Genomic DNA, 20016 nt, shown 5'->3' with positions numbered 1-20016 from the left:
TGATTCTCTTTAGTTCATTCTTGATTATAGAACTATTATAGGCCGAATACTATTTCGTAGCTAAATTGCTAACAGTCGTGATTTTTGTGCATGTGTTTGCGAGTTCAATCTCAATTAGGTGTATCAAGTCTTGGATGAAACTCGAATAATGACTCAGATCCCACTTTAAGGAATAGATTTTGTATAATTTATCTTCGGTTTTGAAAAGGGTCTTTAAAATCTAATCAATCAACCCCTGTACTTTACGTTACTTTACATGCTACTTGTTAGCGCACGCGTCTTTCATTTGATTTTGAGTTTAGCGTCCCTTTCAGCAGCGAGACTACATAACAAGAGAGCCTACAGTTTGAGGTGCAATCCAAATCTATTCAAACTTCAATTCTCTCACACTGGGAGTCCGTAAAAAATGCTTATTAAAAATTAAACTATAAATAAATTTAATAAAACGTTATAAATAAAAACTTTATGAAAATACATATTTCTCTTCCAGCCAGGGGTAAAAGTGGATCTGAAAAGGTAGGGGGACGCATAACGTAACGTCGTCCCCTGTTAATATCTTTGCCCATTGTAATTTTTAGAAAATGGAGGGACGCCATAGAAATTTTTGGAAGTGGGGGTACGACCTCCGCCCGCGTTCCCCCTCACTTTTATCCCTGCTTCCGGCTACTGTACGATTAACGAGACACTTCAAGGATCAAACCCAATCCTCTTCATTAAAAAAAATCAAAATTCTATTTCCATTGCCCACTCAGGGGGGAAAAAGTCAAAGTTTTGGAACATATTTATCATCATACGTATACAGTATTTAATTTACTAAAAGTTTGGTTAGCTTATAAAATTTAACGACAAAAAAAAAAAAATCATTAAAAAGAAAGAAGAATGTTTATGATATTCGATGTCATGAAAGTGTGCTATGAGTCTGCACGCTAGCAAGGTTAAATATTGATTACAAAGCCTCCGTTCCGTTATGATTTTCATTCCATAGAATTCAAGGACTTACGTTATTGAGTTGTAACATTTTGTAATGGTCAATGAATAGTAAATAGAACAGTTGAAATTTCTATTTGAAAACATTTAATCTCGGAAATATAACCTGTTTCAATAATGGTAACATATACTTAAAAAAAAAAAAAAAAAAAAAAAAAAAAAAAAGCAATAACCAATGCACTTTTCTTTTTAAATCGTGAATATTCGAAACTGCTTGCGTCAATTTATTATGTTGTCCTGTAATAGTAATATTTTAAGTACATTGTTTGATTAATGGAGACACTATTAAACTCAGTATATTGTGGAGGTATCGCCAGACATGTATATACGAGGGCCGTTCCGAAAGTAACCTCTGGATGTTTAAAAATGCAACACCAAAGTAAATAAGAAGAACTTATTATATACATCTGAAAACTACATATTTGCTCTATTTTCAACATAGTTCCCATAAACATTCAAGTACGTATCATCAGTGGCGTATTTAAGGGAGGGCTTCCGGGCTTTCCCGAGACTTTATTTACTATTTTAAAGTAATTGAAATATCTTGCAGAATTATCACATTTCCCAATAAAGTTAGCAAAGCCCCTCCCCGAAACAAAATTGTAAATACGCCACTGCTTATCATACCTCTGCACTAGCATAGAAATTCCATCAGGATAAAAAAATCTTCCGCTCGTGCCTTGAGCTTGAACCACAGTTCTTCCTGTAGCCTAGCTTCTGTGCTACTACGTCATATAACACAGTCCTGGAAATTTGTTGAAATTCATCGGAAAGCTCCGAGATTGTGAAATGTCGATTATCACGAACTTATCCATCAAATTTCTGAACGAGTTCATGAGTGACCACAGATGACCTGCCACTCCGCTCTTCGTCATGAACGTTTGTTCATCCGCTTTTAAATGAACCAACCCATTCGCGAATAACTCCTTCACTCATCACATTTGGCCTATACACGGTACAAAGTTCCCAATGAATAGCTGCTACTGAATATTATTTTGCCGTAAGAAAACGTATAACAGCTCGCACTTGGCGGGGTTTTCTATTGCAGCACCTATTTTGAGACGCTACAAAAGTGGAACTAGTGATCAGACAACCTTCAATCTACCACGGCTAGATGCAGACTGATCTACCGCGCACGTTTTGAGGGGCAGACCAAGGGCCGGGCAATTGCCCGGGGCGCCGCAGTCAGGGGGCGCCAAAACAAGCCTCAAAATGTAAATTATACAACGTGTTTTCTACTGACTTTTCAGTTTATATTCTTGTAAAGTAGCATCAATTACATCATCATTTTCCATTCCACCATGGAAGAAGAGAGTTTCATAGTACTAGAAGGGCAGTATCGAGAAAAGACATTGCATGTAAAAGAAAGTGTGGAAAGGGAGTTGGTATTGTTTATAGCATTCCATGTTCTTTGTGAACTTTTCTCAGACAGTGAATGTTATTGGATTTTACATATATTACAGTTTTAAAGTGGTATTTATCATAACATCGAAACTTTATTACATATTATACAGGGCCTATTAAAAAAAAAAAAAGATGAAGGGTGCTAAGGTACACTTATAGCATTATATTCATCCAATATAAAATTTAAATTTATTAAAATCAACTCGACCGATGCCAGTCTGTGCCGATCCAATCAGAGTAGAGTTGCCATCTTTAATTGGAGGCAAAACCATACACTTAAAACAAATATTATTATTATTATTAATTGAATCATGAATTATAAAAGCAACGTACAAAGTGGTAACACACATGTGATGTTGAGCCATTCGTAAACGCCAGCTGAAATTCAGCGTGAAACAGTTACAAGCTGATTTAAATTTTCTACGCACGACGTGTGAAGAAAAGTACGACAATCAGCTGATGCGTGTGTTAAAAATTTTAATTGTTTCATAACTTGAAATACAAGATTTCAATAACAATCAAAAGTAAAGATTAATAAAGTACTATTTAATAACAGCCATCCCATATTGTTTTTGTTGATACATATCGGTACGTAATAATAATAATAATAGTCTAATAATAATAATAATAATAATAATAATAATAATAATAATAATAATAATAATAATAATAATAATAATAATAATAATAATAATAATAATAATAATAATAATAAACAATGTAATTGATACCATATGTATATTTTTAAGTACTAAATGGGTTTAAAATACTAAAAATCACTGTAATAAAACGTAAAGTATAAACTAGGACTAGGGGGAGGCGCCAAAAAGGCATTTTGTTCGGGTGAAAATTTTGCCTTGGTCCGCCCCTGCACGTTTATGCAAAGATGGTAGCGTTGCCCCCACAACTTAATGTATATTGACCAATCGAAGGTTACTTTCCGAACGTGCCTCGAAGCTACGTTTCTACGTATTAAATACCTACATTTTGTAGAAATGTAAACTAAATTATGATGGATTTTATAGAAAACTACCAACTACTAGAGTAGTGGCATGGACGACCTTGCCCCCACGCTTGAAAAAGCTTGTTTGATATATATATGTATATAAGAAATGTTAAGAATTTCAACTTTATACCGGTATTGAAATAATGTAAATTAATATGAATTCATATTTAATTTCACATTTCACAACTTATTTAAATCCTGATATTGGGAGTTTTACAAATACAAACCAAACAAATGAATACAAATTCCTAATAAAGTTACCATTAAAACTATAATTTTATACACAGCCGTAAGTTGTGGAGGAGCAGTGGTAACTGTCCCCTAGGGAAACTCCCCGCCATTCGAGGGGCGCCCATTTTAGGACAAAATATATTTTCATACTCCATATCCGATACGAACATGAAATTATAAATGAAGCATCAAAGAGGTTCACTACATTACATAAACAAAACAGCATATAAATGGTAAATAAAACAAAAAATAGTCGTGGGCCCATTTCAGTAAAAAAAAAAGCGCCTATGGTGTGGAGATCCGGGTTCGATCCCCGGCAGGAACTCATCTAGTTCGGATTCCTCGTTGATCAGTAGGTGCACGCCTCATATAACCTCGGTGCTGAACGGGACAGTAAACTCAAAATCAACTCAACTCAACTTTTTTATTAGATTCAACTAAAGACGGTAAATAATTTTTAAAGTTTTTTTTTAATTAGATATAGCGTCACAAGAAAGACTGGTAAATATATAATTGTGTAACCAAGTACAGGACAGAGCTCAATGATAAACAGCTGATAGATTCGCTTAAGTTTATCTGTCTCTCAACTCATTTAGAAAATTATTTCGATTCCTAACGGTTAAAAAAGTTAATGATATATCTACCGTATTTTTTTCCTTTTACCGTTGCCCATTTTTTCCTTATCTTTGGGTTGACAAATTTGTACAACCCTCTGTCTTTGATCTTGGTGGATTAGTTAAGCTTCTGATTGTACGCACCGGAACCAACAATGATGATTTCAGATTTCCCCTGGAGAGACTTTCAATACGCGGGGGGTTAAAGTAGTTCTGCGAAAATATTGGCGAACTGGGCAAAGTAGGGCCCCGGGCCATCTGAAATTATCACTAGGCCCAAAAGAGCCATTTGAGTATAACACCAACCAACAAGCGGAGATCTTTTATAACAGATCTGAATAAATAAATATTGCAAATAGATCTACAAATATAATAAATATATTAATATTTTATATCTTAATAGGTAAGCAATGAGTAATTCAATAATTTATACTAATATTTGTTGTTTTTAAAAGTGTTAACTTAGAGAACCTATATTCCTTTTGTCTGGTTATAAGAGTTTAAAAATAAGAGTTAGGATAACAAAAAAAAAAAAAAAAAAAAAAAAAAGAGAGAGAGATGAATCGAGTTCACTGTTTCTATGTAAGGAGAAAAAAAACTCAAATATTCATACATAAGAAAATATATATCTAGAATGCACGGCACCCTTCCAATAACGAAAAAGAACCGGGAATATATAAATGATATGTTTTCTCAGAAAATGTAACAGGAATACACTTTTTCGTGACTTTGTTCTACTTTTAGAACATTTCGCATGCGTTTTCGATTGGAAATGGAAATCAAATACACAAACAAAACACAATTGTCTACACAGCTATAAAATATGAGTCCACATATAGGTTTCAGAACACTTCTCCCTGACGTGCGAGGCGTAGAAAGTAAGCGTAACAGACGCAGACCAACGAAGGACATTGAATTTACTCCAGTGTATATACAAAAGGAAATACAGTTATTTTATTTAAAAAATGAGATATTATGATGTATAGCTGTTGCATAAAATGCGAAACAGCAATATAGATAATTATATTATTTTGAAACTGTAATAAGATCCACTAAGTAGCAGTGTCACGCGTACAATACGTAAAGGAATTTTGTTTGAATGGCGTGATATTTTCTCAATTAATATTGAAACCGGAAGTGGTGGTAAATTTTTGCAACTTACGATTTTAGTAGAGAGATTAGAGTTGAGATGGAATATATTCACGGGACCTTAATTGGTTGCAGAAATCTGCATCTCGCTATCTATTACCGTTTTTGCTTTACAGTGATCAACGTTTTAACAAAATAAAATTTATTTTTACCAGTTTCAGTTTGGATATCTTCTCCATCAACGAATTGATTCCTAACTTACCGTGTGCGTGGGTTTTCTCGGTGTTCTCCCGTTTCCTCGCACTTTCTTCACTTTCTTCCACCATTTCGTTCATTCTTCATCATCACCGTCTCCTTTAGTCTAGTCGGCATGATCGTGAGACGTAAAACCTAAAGATTTCATTTTCATTTTTTATTCCTAACTTTTGATCCCATCCTGGTCTAAATAGATAGTAACCCATCAAATAGTCCTTGATATGTTCTTGCCTCCCGGACGGACACACGGACAGATTAAGGATATAAAGGAATTTTGGTAACTCCTTTAAAATTTACGGCAAATTTATATATATATATATCCAACGTAACTTCATGTAATGTGGAATTCAACATATCGTCGCATGAGAATAAGAGGAACGTAACTCCAAAAATGCAGTTTTCGTTCTCTTTATGTTTGGACATAATTTTGAAAGCCCCACTTAGTGTAAATGGAACGTAACGCCATATGTCCTCCTTGTCGATCATCTGTTGTAATGTAGCCCAATTACCATCTTATTAAAAGCACAACTTTCTAAGAAAATAATATTTTTGTCTTCTCGCCTGTAAACCTACGAAAATGGAGTTACGTTCCTTTGGTTCTCATGCAACGATATGATTCTGTACAGCCGAATTAAACGATATACCACTAAACTATAGCTCCGCTCCTTATTTGGAAAATATGCCGGTGCAGGTGACCTGGTCTCTTGGAGGCGATATAGTACGGAGGGGGACGGCCTATAATGTAAGGACTGATCGTAACGGGTTCAAACTCCGATCTAGTTTGAACAAGACATTTGGTTCGGCTTTGACAACTTTAGAAGTTATAGGGTTAAAATAAACACCTAATCTGCACCGAGGGGTACCTAAGAACACAAGCTTCCAGAATTTCCCTTCCCCTGTAACTTATGCGACACTATTGTTATTCGTCCAAACTTTATAGTGATCCACCTCCGCAATTAAGCGTTAGGCGAGTTGGTGGTTCAGTACCAAACTACCCTTTCCACTGATACTGCATTTCGATGGCATTTCCAAACCTGATAAAACACCTCCAAACGTACTTATGCTGCTCGAACATCAAGCGTGCACCTGCCATTTTCTTTTCTCACTACCGTGCTGACAGTACCGACATCTGTTGAGTGAGAAACCGTACTACAACATACTTAAATTTCAGAACAATTTTCAATGTCAGTATCCTGATAGAGGATGACATAGAGTGTATACATTTTTCTGGCGGTCTCTGTATATATATATTTGGTTGAGAATGAGACATTTCATTGCATAATTCCAATATTTTTGTCTATATACATATATCGCAAAGGTTAAAATCAATAATAAAATGCAATCTTAAAGACGACTATATATTCTAATATTTATACAGTTGGCTAAATTTCCTTCTGATGCTCCATAATGTTCTATTGTGGAAATACAACACAGAAAGTACCAATAAAAGCTAAGACTGGGCTACTTGCAGGGCCGAATTTACGCATGAGCCAACATTAGCCATGGCCCGGGGCGGTAAGTTTTGGGGAGCAGCTATTTTTTTTTCGGACTAGACGATGTTTTAAGAAGCACTTTTTTCTAATATTCATATTTACATACCATTATACTGTCTATTATTACTAGCATATTATCGATGCGTTATTATTTATTGTATGGATATTTAGGTAATGAGTATCCGGCATATCAGCTTCAACCACCGTATTTTCTGACTTTCTAGGTCAGAAATCAATATATCTTAATTGTATTAGGCTACTCATTGTCTTACGATACTAACGGCTACACCAAAAAACTCTATTATCCTAATTGGGAATCGAATTCGGAACAAGAAAACAAAGTATGAGTAATGGAGCACCGACGAATTATTATTATTATTATTATTATTATTATTATTATTATTATTATTATTATTATTATTATTATTATTATTATTATTATTATTATTATTATTATTATTACGATGACGCAAGTGGGACTTACGATTGTAATGTTAATGTATAGGCTACGTCTGTCCTCCGTTACTCAACACAATAAATCTTCGGACTGAAAGCGAATTTTTGAATTCCGTTTTTTTTTTTTTTTTTTTAAATAGATAATTTGAGCGAGTGTCTCTACCAAAAATGAAATTAAAAAAATTATTTGTTTTACGTTCCACGGTTATGCCGGCTAGGCTAAAAGAGACGGTGATGATGAGAAATGAAGGAAATGGTAGAATGAATAAAGTGGGAGGAAACGGGAGAACCCTGAGAAAACCCACGCACCCGATATTTGTCCACCACAAAGTTCACTTGAGGCCAGCTCGGATCGAACCAAGGACTCCATGCACTAGAAGTGAACACTCTACCACTAAGCCATCGCGTATCTCTATCGAGTTCGTTAATGAATTCCATGTATTAATATCTTATAGGGCAGTGGTCACCAATCTTATGAATCTTCTAAGCTACCGTACCGTTTTTAAATCTTACTGTGAGCTACCAACCTAAAGAACTGCCAACTTTTATTTTTTTAAAAAATCTTAACATTTGTTTATTGCTCACAAACTTATATTTGTAGTAAATATGAAATCAACCAACTGGAGCGTTATCGCAATCTACCGAAAGTGATCCCGCGACCTACTAGTAGCTCGCGGTCGACGGTTTGACGATCAGTTGTAGGGTAACGGTGACTTTACGTATTGTATCGTTTAAAGTTCATGATATTCCGTAGCTTCTATACGACCTGTACAACAGCAAAGTATTGCTCGTTGCCTATGATTAAAGGATATACAGTTTTGGCGTGATCTCCTTTACTGCCCTTACAAGAGTTTATTATACTTTGTTATTGGACAGGATAGATAATTCCATGACTTTAGCCTCAACTATGATTGAGGAGTTCCATTTATGGTCGATATTTCAAGTGTAGGAATAAAAGTGTGACATGTCCACTGGTGTGAGGTATGCTTATAGTTTAAGTATTTTGAAAAGAGATTATATAGTAATTGGTAAAATAATTGGTTTTTTGAATTGCTGACTAGAGTAATATGGACTTAACGCTACACATATCCCGTACGTTTTCTATTTGTTAATATATCTGAATATGTAAACTTGTTTCACATTTTACGCTCTGTATGCTGATTAAAGGAGTTTATCGAGACTCGAGTGTTCGTCCACAAATACCAAAGAAAACGTGTTGACCATTCGGCCGTTCGGAAATCCAAATAACCTTATGTATTGGTTGTATTCTGCTTAATACAAGGATCACGCTAGTTATGTTTATTGTATTTTAACTACCCATAAAGCTTTCTACAAATTTATTTTTAATAAAATAAAAAGCCGGAGCAGCGAAAAATAGAACGATTTTGTCCACTGTTTTATTTATATTATACGAGTTTATTTCTTATACGTATCGTTTGAGGTTATTTTTACTTCTTATATAATTTATATAGCTTATTCTTATTAAATTTATATTTCTTATATAGCTTATTCTATTTTATTGCACATTTTTATATTATTTTTATTCAGTGTATTTTTAACTTTTTGATTAGTTTTTTGATATCCATATTTTTCTTTATTTTCATTCCTATTTATCTTTACATATTTTAATGGCGCTTGAATTATAGTAATTTATCGTCTATACTTGTGGACAAAAATGTAAGGGTTCGCCGCAAAACACGTACAGAGCCGATAGTTATCATTAATACGAGGGATGATGAATAAAAAAAGAGATTACAAAGCCTGTTATGGCTTATGTGTGAGACACAACTGGAAGATCAACACACCTGATAATAGAGGGCACTCGACAATAGTCTTCGATGTAATCATAGTTCTTGTTCAACAGTTTATCACAACGGCAGATAAAGTTTTCTATACCATTTACATAGAAATCCGCGTCAAGTTCTTGTAGCCACTGTGAACAACGGTTTCGACCTAATTACATGCCAGATAATGGTGGCGAGCCATTTTTTGCTTTAGAACAGGGAAAAGGTCAAAGTCACTGGGACTAGGTCAGGGCTGTAGTAGGGGTACTCTAGTCGTTCCAAGCGTAACGTCAATGGTTGAAGCACTGGGTCTACAGCTGTGTCCAGGGTTGTCATTAATAATATTGGTCCCTCTTTCTTTGAAGGCACGACACAATTTCCCTACATATTGCTTTGAAATTTTTCCCTCCCCACACACCTCTAAAATCTGCCTATGAAGGTAAGCACGTGTCGTGCTTTCGGCCCACAGGAACCGCACCACTGACCTCACTTCTACTCTTGACCAATTTTTCAGACGAGTCATCATTTTTAATGTCCGCTTCTCGAGTATACCTGTACCAAGATAGACATGTTATTAATCTACAAATAAATTTTCGTTAAGTTACACTGTATGACATAAACGTTTATGCTTTGTAAACTTTTTCGAGATCATCCCTCTATTATTATTATTATTATTATTATTATTATTATTATTATTATTATTATTATTATTATTATTATTATTATTATTATTATTATTATTATTATTATTATTATTATACGCATCTGGGTTTAAACCGGTTTTCAATTTATACACTTACGGCACTCTCTAGCAAGTTCAGATTGGAAGAATTCTCCAAAGAACGTCTTGCCCATATGTCCAGAATTACTGATTTCTGTTGTTTTCTTAAGGAGATTTCATTTATCTGCTCCAGCTGTGTCACAGCGCTTTTAAGAACAATAGCTGTAGCTGAGATAATGACTGGTCTTACTGAAGCTTTCCAATATTTCCATTTCTGCTTGATTTCGTATGCCAGGTCTTTACATTAGTTTATTACTAGCGTTAATTACTTGCTTCGCTTGATTATTAAGAAAAATTAGTAGTATGTTCCGTTATACACTTTTTACTACTACTGAGCTGCTCTCACTGATAGACGTTTTTTGTCTTGCATTCTTCAACCAGAACATATAAATTTTCGGGATTTTACAACTCGAGACATTGTCATATAAAGTTGGCTGTGTGAGAAGCAAGGGGTTCTCTCCCCTTCCCCCAAGTTGCACGGCTGAATTTGGACTTAATTAAACGGCATCGGAAATGTCACTGTTCATCTCAGCGACCCCAAAAACTATAGATTTGCTACCAATATCATTCATTTTCGATCATTTATATATGTCTCCGTCTCCCCATCTCCCAAGCTGCATCGTCAATGTGAAATGATAAAAAAAAAAAAAAAATCCCATTCTCGAACCGCATCTATTTTGAAAATTTGATCGAGATCGATCGGTCGGGTGGTTGAAGTAAGTCACATAGTCAATTTCATTTTTATTTATATAGATTGATTATTATTCTTAATGAAAAATTTATTAATTAAAATGAGTGTATCAGACATGACAGTACCGAGTCTTCCAGCATATACCCATGAAAGCAGTGGCGAATGTAGCCCGAGGCCAGGGGGACCTAGACCCCTAGTTTTTTAAGTGACAACATTATTAAAGCTATTATTGATATATTTTTGAATGTTTATAGTAAATTCATGATATACTTATCATAATTTAGTATCTGGCTGGTTCCCTCTCAGTTTTTATCTTCTAGATCCGCCACTGCATGAACGTACGTTAGTAGAATGAACTACTACATTTAATTTGGTTTTAACTCAAGTAATGTATTATGTCTTGTCATACAAGCACGTTCATGTGGTTTGTTTATTATTTAATATAATACTTCCTTCGGCTTCTTTATTGTGGTCCCTATTTTTCTCATATAGTTTTCATTCATAAAATGCATACTACAGTGAAACCTCTGAATAACGGACACCAATGGGACATGAATTTTTGTCCCTTATTGAGAGGTGTCCGTTACAGAGAGGTTCAGAAATTTAATTTCTCACAATGGTAATTGTATGCAGTAATATCTATACAGTGAATTCATTGTGTATGAGCGTACATACGTAAAATCCAATATGAAAATACTCTAGTACGTATTTGAATTACTGGGAGGGATGAATGAGAAATTCGTTTCTGTTAAATAATATTATTGCTGGGGGATGTGTTAATATATTCGTATACCGGTACTGCACAAGATAATGCGTGTATGCTAATTTTCTTAAGTATTAATACATGTAATTACTCTGTAAGCATTTCTCATTTATTTTAAATTCTCAGAACCTTCACAAAAGATGCGTTAGGAACCAACTAATCGGCTAAACTCTTTTGTTTAGCGAGAAAAGGTATAAATTATCCTCTATAAGGATAATAAAACTAATTAGCAAGTATCTTCTGAGAATCCTCGGTACGGTTGCGGAAAAAACATGTGTGTGTGTGCGTTTGTGTACTGGAGCGGTATCTTCGTTGGCGGAATGGATGACAAGGCATATGGAAGTGAATATGTTTATTGACCTAGCCCCAGTCACTAACAATATCCTTTTAGAGACAGTGAAAAAGGAAGCCGTGAAAACTCCAAGCCAGACTTGTTCTAGTATCATCAGTAAAAGAGAAATGTTGCTTGTACAAAAAAACGTAATAGAGGAAACATTGCTCGTTGAAAATGTTATCGTAAAACAAACCATGTTTGTTTCGTTACCTATGAAACTGTCGGGAAAGATGCAAGGCCCAGAAGCAAAAAGACTAAATTTGTTAGGGAAGGGAAGATAGATCGCATAGAATTCTTGGCCATACGACTGACTCTGCATGAGTGTTATCGCGTATTGAAGGTTTTTTAGGATTTCCAACAGAATGCAGGTTTATTGTGAGCAGAAAAAAGGAAGAATTTCAAGTTCAGTTTGAAGCTGTTCTGTTTGATGGTTCACGAGGTCTAGACTCGTGATAGATACGCTTGTGAGGAATAATATAATCGCAGAACCCAGAATAACTCCTGTCCGTTATGAAGAGGTTATTGAAAGGTCTGGGGGGGGGGAAGGACTGTCCGCGTCCGTATCTGAGAGGGTCTGTAAAAGAGAGGGTTTTATTCCATAAGGGAACATACATTTTTTTGCAGGGACAAAAAATGTGTCCGTATTATAGAGGTGTCCGTTAAGGGAGGTTTCACTGTATAACTCATCCCGATGACTTGAGTTAGGAATTAAATCTTTATATATATATATATATATATATATATCGGAACAAATAGTTAAGTAGTGAAGTTGAGCGGGCAATAGCTAGAAATGATTTATTTTCGATCGACTGATATAAAGAGATTACAACAGCATTCCAGTTACTTCAATGTATTATAGACATCAAGTCTTGTGGTCGGGCTATAATAGACCGTTCTAAGGCCTCGTTTCAGAACTTAGAAATCTAGGACAAAATTTATGATGACATAAGTTTCGGGCCCCGAAATTTCTACATTGTATGAACTGTCTTGAAAACATTTATTGATTCATTTAGCAACGTGTTATGACTTGTAATCATTAAGCTACCTGTTTTTACAATTGCTATGCTATGAAATTCTTATTTTTTAATTTTTTTTTTAACCGTCAATCAGAAAAACAGGCCGAAGAGGACATCGAGTTTTAAATTCAGCTTAAAAAAAAAAAAAAAAAAACTTCCTATCATGCACATCTCTATCAACGAAAGATATTCAGATATGGCAAGTAAACGAGCAACATTATTCAGTCAGTGCTTTCTAACTTTTCCCTTATGGCGACACCCACTGTTCAAATCCTCCGCTATTACGCATCCTTCATCGCTACACTACATGGTACCCATTCCTAGGTACTTACTGACTTCTACCAGACTAATTACAAATTATGTGACCTTGGGTAAACTCCGTCTGGTCGGAAGAGTCAATCCTGCACACGATGGTGTCACTTGTATAGCATATACATACCTCACTTACGTTCAGGCTCGTTGGTCGTTTGCACACGTTCGTTATTTCCACGAAAACGTCTTCTTAGGATTACAATTAGACATTAGATTTCTGTGCTTTCTGCATCTATGGTCGTTAGGCCGTCAGCTAAGAAGGATGACGTATCTCGGCAATCACATTGCCCGGGGAATTGGGGAGGAAGGAAGGAAACAAGCCTTGGACCACTATGTGAGGTGTATGAATTAGTGATGGCCAGAATAGGTTCCTGGTGGAACCGGTTTTCGGGTCTGAACGGATACGGTTCTAGAAGATCCGGTTCCAGAACCGGTTTTTCGGATCAGATTTGGAACCGGTTTTTCGGATCCAGATTTGGAATCGGTTCCCAAGATCCGATTCTGGAACCGAGTTTTCGGATCCAGGTCTGGAAACGGTTTCTAAGATTCGGTTCTGGAACCGAGTTTTCGGATCCAGGTCTGGAACCAGTTCTGAAAACCGGATCTCTAAGAACCGGTTCTTCGCGGAACCGTTTCCACCGGAAAGAAAATCTTACTGAGGATGGCTGGCCTGAAAATTCTTTAACACTTTTTCGACCGAGTGTTCCCATCAAAAAATGCCTTCTGATGTAACTGTCAACTCCAGATTTAATAACAACACACGAAGCTACACATGGTTCTTTTGGATATCTGTGGGTGAAGAATATCCCGATCTGTTCAGAAAGTTTTGGAATTGTTAATGACGCTTTCAGCTACGTATTTTTGTGAATCAATTTTCTTTTCTAGCTGTGCACCTTAGACAGAATTCAAAAAACGACTGAAAGGTGATGCTATTCTATGTCTTACATTTATAACTTGAAGCCACAAATTAATAAGTCTGTAGCAAACAAATACCAGCAAATGATGCATTGAGTTCAAAAAATAACTTTCAGGGAAAATAAATTAAATAGTTTGTGACCATAAATTTTCTTTTGAGACTCTCAAATCTCTACTTTTAATTTCATTTTTGTAAAAGTAAATAATAATAAATACTAGAATTAAATATCTTAATGCAGCATAGTATTTTTTTCTTTGCCAGTTTCCAACATTTATCTCTTCCTTTTTGCCGGTCGCAAGTCTCGAAAGATTAAAAATTACTGGTTTATACCACGTAGTTCTGTCCCAGCTAAGTTAATATTAAATGAATACTGTCATTGGAAATTATATCTAAGAGCGTTAGGCACACTCCGCGTGAAACATTCATTACTGAAACGCAAAACGAAGCAGACATATCTACAAGGTGCTCTTTACATCTCATAGATGTATAATCCTTTTTAAAACTACAAAATACGTACTTTTATATATAAATATTTGAGATCGATGACCTGTAGCTTTAACTGTGCGTTATGGTGGGGAAAAAGGTGGTCCCCTTATTAAAAAAATAAATGAAAATGAAATGAAATCTTTCAGTTTAACGCCCTATAGTTATGCCTTTTAGTCTACGGGAGACAGATGATTAAACAAAGTGGTGGAATGAGAATGTGGGAGGAAATGGGAGTACCCTTAAAAAATCCACAGACACAATGGTTTCCACCACAAGCTTACTTGGCCGGGTATCGAGCCAGGACCCCACGTACCAAGGGCAAGCGCTCTACCACTGAGCTACCGTGTCTTCCTTCAAAAAATGTAGTAGTAATCAGTTCCCTCGGGCAAAGTCTGAATTTAATCCCTGGCCTTTCCTATACGTACGTATATATGGCTGGATAAGTTTACTTATTCCACCCAATTTTACATCATACAACTCTTTGCATGGGAGTACATTTATTTTTAGTATACAGTGTAAGTAATTTTGCGGCCTATTGTGTCCTAGTTCTACCTCTGATTAATTAAAAAATAAAAGAGGAGATGACAAATGCACGTGAATGATGATGAAGAGGGGGGGGAATCAGATACGATGTTGTCCACCACAAGTTTATACAGCCTAGTCTTGAGTCGAAAGAGAGACCCCTTCATACCTGATTAGGATTTAGGAATTAGATTTCTGGGCTTTCGGCATCTATGATCATGTTAGCCCGTCACATATAAGGGATGACTTCCCTCGGCGATCACACTGCCTGGGGAATTGGAGAGGAAGAAATGAAGGAAACAACCTGGGATCATTGCGTTAAGTACCATCCCGGCATTTGCTTGATGTAAATGCGGAAAACCGAGGGAAACCTCACTTACTATGGTTGGCCTGAAAAAGCTGTTACACCTTTTCGATCGAGTTTCCTCACCGGAAATCAAACCTGGGACCGCTCGCAACCCTTCATACTTGAGATGAATGATAAATCGCCGGGACATTGAGGATCCTTTAATATAAATCAACATAGGCCTATTTTTATAAGAAATGCGTACTGCTCTGAAAACATTAATTCAAGGTTATTTAAAATAAAAAGTAAATTATAACTCTCAGTTGTTATATATCATTAATCACAGTGTGTAGGCCTATTGTTTTCTTGCTAATGTCATAATGGAAGGCTTAATGGGCTATGTTTCAGTATATAAAGCTTTACTATGTGATTTTATTGTTAGCCACGAATAGCTTTTTATTTTTTTAGCGGCGTAAAAATTCAATTTTGCCAATTTTCTCAAAAACTACAGACGAGGATTTATTCTCGCGCTTCACATTTTGTCCACTTCATGAAAAATTAAATTAAATGAAATATTTTAGTTTAACATCCCACAATTGTGTCCTTTAAGCTAAGGAAGATTATGATTAAAGCAAAGGAATGATTATGGAAGAATTGGTGGAATGAGAAAGTGGGAGGAAGCAAGAGTAGCCGAGAAAACCAACGAACACGATGTTGTCCACCATAAATTTATTTGGATGGGGATCGAACCAGGGAACCCACGCACCAGAGGTAACCACTTTACCACTGAGCCACCGTGCGCCCCTACCACCTCAATGAGATCTATTAATTAATATATGTCTACTTTTTGGAGTTTATTATTATTATTATTATTATTATTATTATTATTATTATTATTATTATTATTATTATTATTATTATTATTATTATTATTATTATTATTATATGCTAACATTATGATAGAACTTTTTATTAAGAAAAACAGTGACACTTACCGTTTTAGATGAAATGCAAGAGTCGTTCAAATACAATCGATGTGTCTCCCACCGTCTTAGGAACTTGGAGCTCAGAATCTTACTAATAACAGTTCGAGTATGGTTCAAATAGCACACTTGAATGTCACCCTCGCACAATAACTTAAAACGGGGTCCCGGATTTACGTGAACTGATGCTGTCCTATTGAGTACTAAACCACTTTCTTCTACATCCGAAGGATATAACGTCGATGATGGTGGAGGTGATACGCTGTTAATGGGATTCGAACACATAATTTGCGAAAGAGAATCGTCAGATCTTGAACATCCGGATTCGCCACTAGAAGACTCAACGGAATCTTGACGTCTAGGTGGAGGGTCTGATGATGTCGATTCAGATGAAGCGTTATTAGGAATGGGTACGTCCTCTGGTCTACAGAATCCTACTTCCTCGTTCGGTTTATCAGCAACCAATATTTCCGAATTGTCCGAAGAACTACTTGGGCTACAGTCTACACCACTACTACTACCTTCACTAGCAACATTGCACTTAGGAGGATCAGCATGTTCCTCGGATTCATTGGTGTCTGATGAACAATTGCGTTGTGGTGAAGCACTATGGTTTCTAGTCCGCTGACCATTTTCATCTTCACATTCTATTGGAGATGTTGATGAACTTTCTGAACTATTGGGCGAACAACCACTGCTGTTGCTGTCACTAGTACTGCCAGCAGCATTGTTCGCATTGCTGGTATTGTTAACAGGGTCCCCAATTACAGCATCTTGCGAGGTCCCTGTCATAGCTCCGCTGCCCGAGGGGGATCTACCCCGTCGGCCAAACGGGCTAGAAAAACAGAACATCAGCGTGCACGACACGATGGTTGCTATTTTGATGTGCACCGTAACAAAAAATATTTTATACACAAAAAAACATGATGTTAGGAATAATGAAAGAAAACTACGAGAACTATTGCAGATTCTGATCAGTCCTCAAGTACTCAATAATAAATTATTTTGAGCAGGTATATATATTTTTCTTTTCTTAAAAAAATACTGTAGAGTTTTGAATAAATTTGATTAGAATTTGGTAACGTAACTCGCTGTATCAGAATCTCTTTTCAGCTATGTTATAGTCTCAACAAAGCGCGATACCTTTTCAATAAGGTACATCGTTCAGACTTGTCATCATTTGTTTGACGAACAAAAAAACAAGAGTTGTTTACCACTTATCACAACATACAAAAGTACATTTAAGCTATATAGACACTGATAAGGAAAGAATTTCCTTTGGAAAAAAAGAAAAACATTTCTTTAAAATCCCTAATAATACATCTATTTGGAAACACTGAAATCTTTCTTTGTTCAATTATGAAAGAAAAATGATTATAAATTGAATTTGGAAACGGGTATTGATTTTACACAGTAGCACCGCACTGTCGTCTGCCAAATTTCAGCGATTAAGTTACCGTTACTGGATCAACTACGAAAACTACGGACCTTGCTTAATATTTGATTTATATTTAGCTGTATATTTAAATTGGTATTTGCACTTAATATTAAAAATAATGTTTTAAGTGGTTATTTTTCGGGATTTATATTTTTGCACATTGACGTAGCCAAATTTCTTTCTTTTTTTTTCTTTCCTTTATTCCAACGTGCCACTCCCCAAATGTTTGTTTTTAGCAGTAACAGCGTGCGTTAGTTTTTGTTTTTCCTTTGATCCCATGCTCGAAGAGAATTGGATGAATTCATTATGTCTTTCATTTATCCAGAATATGATGAGATGCTATAAGAACACACGCATACACACAAGTAATCCCCCCACACTCATCACATTTCCTGACGTCAGGTTTAGGCCACGAGAAATACACACTCTTTTCCGACACGCACCAATCCAAAGGCTCGTTTCCAACTACCACCCTTTCAATGTCGACTGCTGTGCTTTCTCAAGCGATCGATCCGACATCTGCACGGAACTGGGACAACTATATCCACCTATTGGCCAAGTATGTGACTGCGCAGGAGGCGGTACCTAGAACGTTCGTCATAAAACACTTTCGCTAGTACGAAATACTATAAAAACCAACCGCATTGCATTGTTTTAACATATGCTTTTACAACTTCATTACACCTCAATTAATTAAATAGGTCATTTCTAGTGTGTCGCAACCTAATTAAGGCCTTAAAACTGAAAACCATTAACACAAATGGCTAGAGACCCGGGTTCAATTCTCGGTGTGAGCTCATCGGGTTCGGATTCCACGTTAAGTTATAGGTCCACGACTTACATAGCTTCGGTGCTGAGTAGGGGGCTAAACTCCAAAGAAAAAAAAAGAAAGAAAAGAAAAGAAAAAAAAGAAAGAAAGAAAACGAATGCCTAGAACGTTTGCCTTCGGTCCGTTAATCCCGGATTCAATTTTTAGCGAGAGCTTCTCCGTGGCTAAGCGGTTAGCGTACGCGCCTTTGGCGTAGGAGGCCCGGCTTCCATTCCCGGCGGGAGCTTATGTGGTTCGGATTCCACGATAATCAGTAGGTCCACGTCTCATATAGCCTCGCTGCTGAACGGGACGTTAAACTCAATTCAACTCAACTCAACTCAATTTTTAGCGACCAATCACTACCTGAAAGTAAGTGACCAAGTGGCAAACACAGGTATTTTCTATGCCTGCAGTCTCGGATTCGATCCCCGATGATGCCTCGTGTACATATCTGAGAAGTGGTTTGGACGTAGTGGTAAAATGAAATGAAATCTTTGAGTTTTATGTCCTACGCTTATGCCGGCTAGGCTAAAGGAGACGATGATGATGAGAAATGAATGAAATTGTGGAATGAAGAAAGTGGGAGAAAACAGGAGAACCTCGAGAAAACCTATGCACACGGTATTTGTTCACCTTAGAGTTCACTTGGCGCGAGCTGGGATCTAACCAAGGACTCCGTGCACCAGAGGTAAACGCTCTACCACTGGGCCACCGTTGCCCTACTGGGATATAGTGGTGCAGGAAGAGTTGTAAGCCCGCCTCATGGCCCTTTTCCCTTCACCCGTAGTACAGCGATATCGAAAATGGGTTCTGCTTCCATTTGTGATCGCGATGTTACGTAATTTTAAAAAAAATTAATTTATAGAAAAACAAAGAATTGTACAATCATATTTTTTTAAAGTTACTTTCCGCAAGTTCTATCTATTAATCCCACACAAGATATAAGCATATTAGTTATATACTCTATTCTTAATATTTTTGAGCTATTTTTCGTGAGTATATGCATCAAAACTTACCATCAGAGGTGCGAGTAGAGAACATAAACAAGTAGCAGTGTACACCACGTGAAGAAGTTTGGTTTGTATGGCATGATATATGTTTTCAATGATATATAAAACTAAAATCGTAAGTTTCAGAAGAGAATTAGAGGAGCGTTGGAATATATTATTGAAACGCTTAACTGCTTGATAAAACCGCTTTTTCCTATCTATTAGGCCTATATCATTTTTGCTCTATAGTGATCAACGTAAAACCGGAAATGGTTGAATTCTACCACTTCCGGTTTTAATATTGCCTCCATCAATGAACTTAAACCTAACTTTTGATTAAATTTATCATTTGACCAAATTCAGTGATGA

At 36.1% G+C, this 20016-nt stretch overlaps 1 protein-coding gene across 1 annotated transcript in view; it reads right to left on the bottom strand.

The window, feature by feature from the left end:
* The window catches only part of LOC145685965 (C-Maf-inducing protein-like), a 504177-nt gene extending 485838 nt beyond the window's left edge, over positions 1-18339 (bottom strand). The window contains exon 1 of the mRNA XM_081758762.1: positions 16422-18339. Within this exon, the coding sequence (XP_081614888.1) occupies positions 16422-17261 (840 nt within the window). The 5' untranslated portion in view covers positions 17262-18339. The remainder of the gene's footprint in view (positions 1-16421) is intronic.
* Positions 18340-20016: the final 1677 nt, after the last annotated feature.

The sequence above is a fragment of the Thermobia domestica genome, chromosome 1 (assembly GCF_964235325.1).
Source record: "Thermobia domestica chromosome 1, izTheDome1.hap1.1, whole genome shotgun sequence".
Classification (NCBI taxonomy): domain Eukaryota; kingdom Metazoa; phylum Arthropoda; class Insecta; order Zygentoma; family Lepismatidae; genus Thermobia; species Thermobia domestica.
Note: the sequence above shows the minus strand (reverse complement) of the source record. Positions and strands in the feature narration are given on the sequence as shown.